We start from the raw sequence: 2,751 nt of genomic DNA on the forward strand, positions 1-2,751 counted from the left end.
GGAGTTGTGGTGGCTTGATGGTTGCAATGTCCTCTGTTTAGTGATACTGCAAGCAATTGTTTAGTTTACAACCCTAATGAAATTCTGGAGACATTTACTTTTTTCCCAAATATTGTTCAGATCAAACCAACTTGACAATTAATTTGCTGTCAGGTCACTGCCATCTGGTTTGTCTGAAATTAACCTGGTTTTTAGATAAATTGAGTTTGATTTTCTTGAACCAAGAAATTTCCCAACTCTGTGTATCTGTATAAATAACCTTCAAAGCTCAGAGTTTGAGCTAAAAGACTAATGATAACCACCCCAAATCCCCTTGGCAGAATTTAAAATATTTCACACTGCTGAAAACTTTCATTTTTCTTTGTTTCCTATAAAGTTATAATAAAAGGTCATGTTAGGCCTTTGTCTGCCTAGTAGAACAAGGCAATCAAACCATTAAAACACCAGCCAGGTCTACCACCCAAATAAATTTTCTCTATTCTTCTCCTCCTGTCCCTTTACAAAATATTGTCTGAGTTATAATACTTTATTGCAAAACACTGTATACTGTGGGTTTTATTTTTTTCTGCTGATTAACAGGTCTTGGATTCAGGGAAACTGGAAGAATATGATAAGCCACATATTTTGATGCACAATAAAAACAGTCTATTGTACAAGATGGCACAACAACTGGGCGAGACTGAGGCTGCTGCTCTCGCTCAAAGAGCAAAAGAGGTGAGCCTGCTGCAGAGAGTTGTGATTAAAGTTCGTCTCTAGGGTTCACTCTTAACACTAGGGGTCTGGTAACAAGCACTTTGTGCCCTTTTCAATTAGAAGCTTCCAGAAACTAAGCTTCATGACTGGGTCTTAATAACATGTGGCAGGTGGAAGGCAGATCTGAGAATACGCAGCAGTGGTGGGGTGGGGTCACGATGTGTGCTCACTCATGTTAATAAGTGAGAGATGGCAGATTGGACTTCCCACACGCTTGGACTCTGGATTCTGATTCGCATGGAGCATAGAACACTTTCATCTTGCAGAACCTTTACATTTCATTCTGATTGGTGCTCAGCACATTTGTAATACAAGTGCTATCAAGGGACATCCAGCAAATTTGAGAGTTTAAGGAAAAATTTTTGGAATATTTTAGGTTTAAGATCTACCAGGGAAAAGTGTAGGTCTCTTCTGTTTTCTAATCTGTAGAGAAAATATCTACCTGATACTGTCCCTTTCTCCCTAATTCTCTGTTGTTTAGACTGAGGTCCAGTTACCCCCCATGCTTCCTCTACCTTCTAGAAGATGAAATAGTCATCAGGACAAAACAAGAACTCACAATACCTAACTCCATAGTCAGAATGGTGCTTGAAGGTTTACAAAGCACTTTCTCAGAGATGACGTGTGTGAAGTACTAAGCAGTGTACAGTGTGTGAGAAGGGTTCTCAATGGATAGCATTCAGGTCACGTGGCATCTTCCTAACAATGGTCAGGTCCTACACATGTGGTAACTGAGGTTTGGTTGAAGGACTTAGCCAATGTCATGTAGCTTCCTGTAATTCTTTCTGGAACAAGGTGGGAGTGGGGTTGATGGAGGGAGGGAAGGTCTGGTGTTCTTGCCCCTTGAGATGCATGGCTCAGGGTGGAATGAAGCTTCCCACTGAAACTTTATCTCTGGACAGTAAATCATGGGTCATATTTCCTTCTTTATACTTTTCTGCATTTCCCAGATTTTCATTTGTATGTAGAATAAAATTACTTGTGTAATATTTAAAATATCACTTAAATAAAACATGTCCCAGTATGTAAGTACTTCTTTATGAAAAGTTTATCTAAAATATAGCCTAAGTTCCATCTGTTCCTGTTTCATCTCATTCTTCCTCCTCATAAATGAAGAAATGAAAAGCTGTACCTTCCACTGTTCAAAGGGTAGGAAATTGCACAGGGTCACAGAACTGGGTGAATGGTTGACAGAGTCATTCAAATTTAGGTTCAGGGATGACAGTCTGTATTCTGAACTTTTCAAAGTACTTATATTGTATGCAGGTATACAGTAGCTGCACTTGGAGTCCTATATATATTTTTATGCCTGAAAATCAGAGTGCTTTCAACCACTCTAGTGTGTCTCCCAGTCAAACCGTACTTCTGAACATTTGATAGTCATTTGTGATTCCCTGTATAACCTAGTCACAGAACAGCCAGGAATCTCCCAAACCCTTTTGGTCTTTTGAGCTTAGGTATTTCACATCAAAGAAAAGTGTCCTCACCTATGTGTCAAAGTCTTCTATTAAAAACTGTTACTATTGTATATTATCAAGACATTGGCTTCAGCAGTATGTGAACCGTAAACTTCCTGATGTTCAAGCTGGTTTTAGAAAAGGCAGAGGAACCAGAGATCAAATTGCCAACACCTGCTGGATCATAGAAAAAGCAAGAGAGTTCCAGAAAAACATCTATTTCTGCTTTATTGACTATGCCAAAGCCTTTGACTGTGTGGATCACGATAAACTGTGGAAAATTCTGAAAGAAATGGGACTACCAGAACACCTGATCTGCCTCTTGAGAAATTTGTATGCAGGTCAGGAAGCAACAGTTAGAACTGGACATGGAACAACAGACTGGTTCCAAATAGGAAAAGGAGTTCGTCAAGGCTGTATAATGTCACCCTGTTTATTTAACTTATATGCAGAGTACATCATGAGAAACGCTGGACTGGAAGAAACACAAGCTGGAATCAAGATTGCCGGGAGAAATATCAATAAACTCAGATATGCAGAT

At 39.3% G+C, this 2,751-nt stretch overlaps 1 protein-coding gene across 1 annotated transcript in view; it reads left to right on the plus strand.

The window, feature by feature from the left end:
* Positions 1-2,751, plus strand: part of LOC104983133 (multidrug resistance-associated protein 4-like) — a gene marked incomplete at its 5' end in the record, with an annotated part of 43,818 nt that overhangs the window by 38,812 nt on the left and 2,255 nt on the right. The window contains one exon of the mRNA XM_010832607.1: positions 580-714. Coding sequence (XP_010830909.1) covers positions 580-714 — 135 coding nt within the window. The remainder of the gene's footprint in view (positions 1-579; positions 715-2,751) is intronic.

Source organism: Bison bison, unplaced genomic scaffold (genome assembly GCF_000754665.1).
Source record: "Bison bison bison isolate TAMUID 2011002044 unplaced genomic scaffold, Bison_UMD1.0 scf7180017861674, whole genome shotgun sequence".
NCBI classification, from domain to species: Eukaryota; Metazoa; Chordata; class Mammalia; order Artiodactyla; family Bovidae; genus Bison; species Bison bison.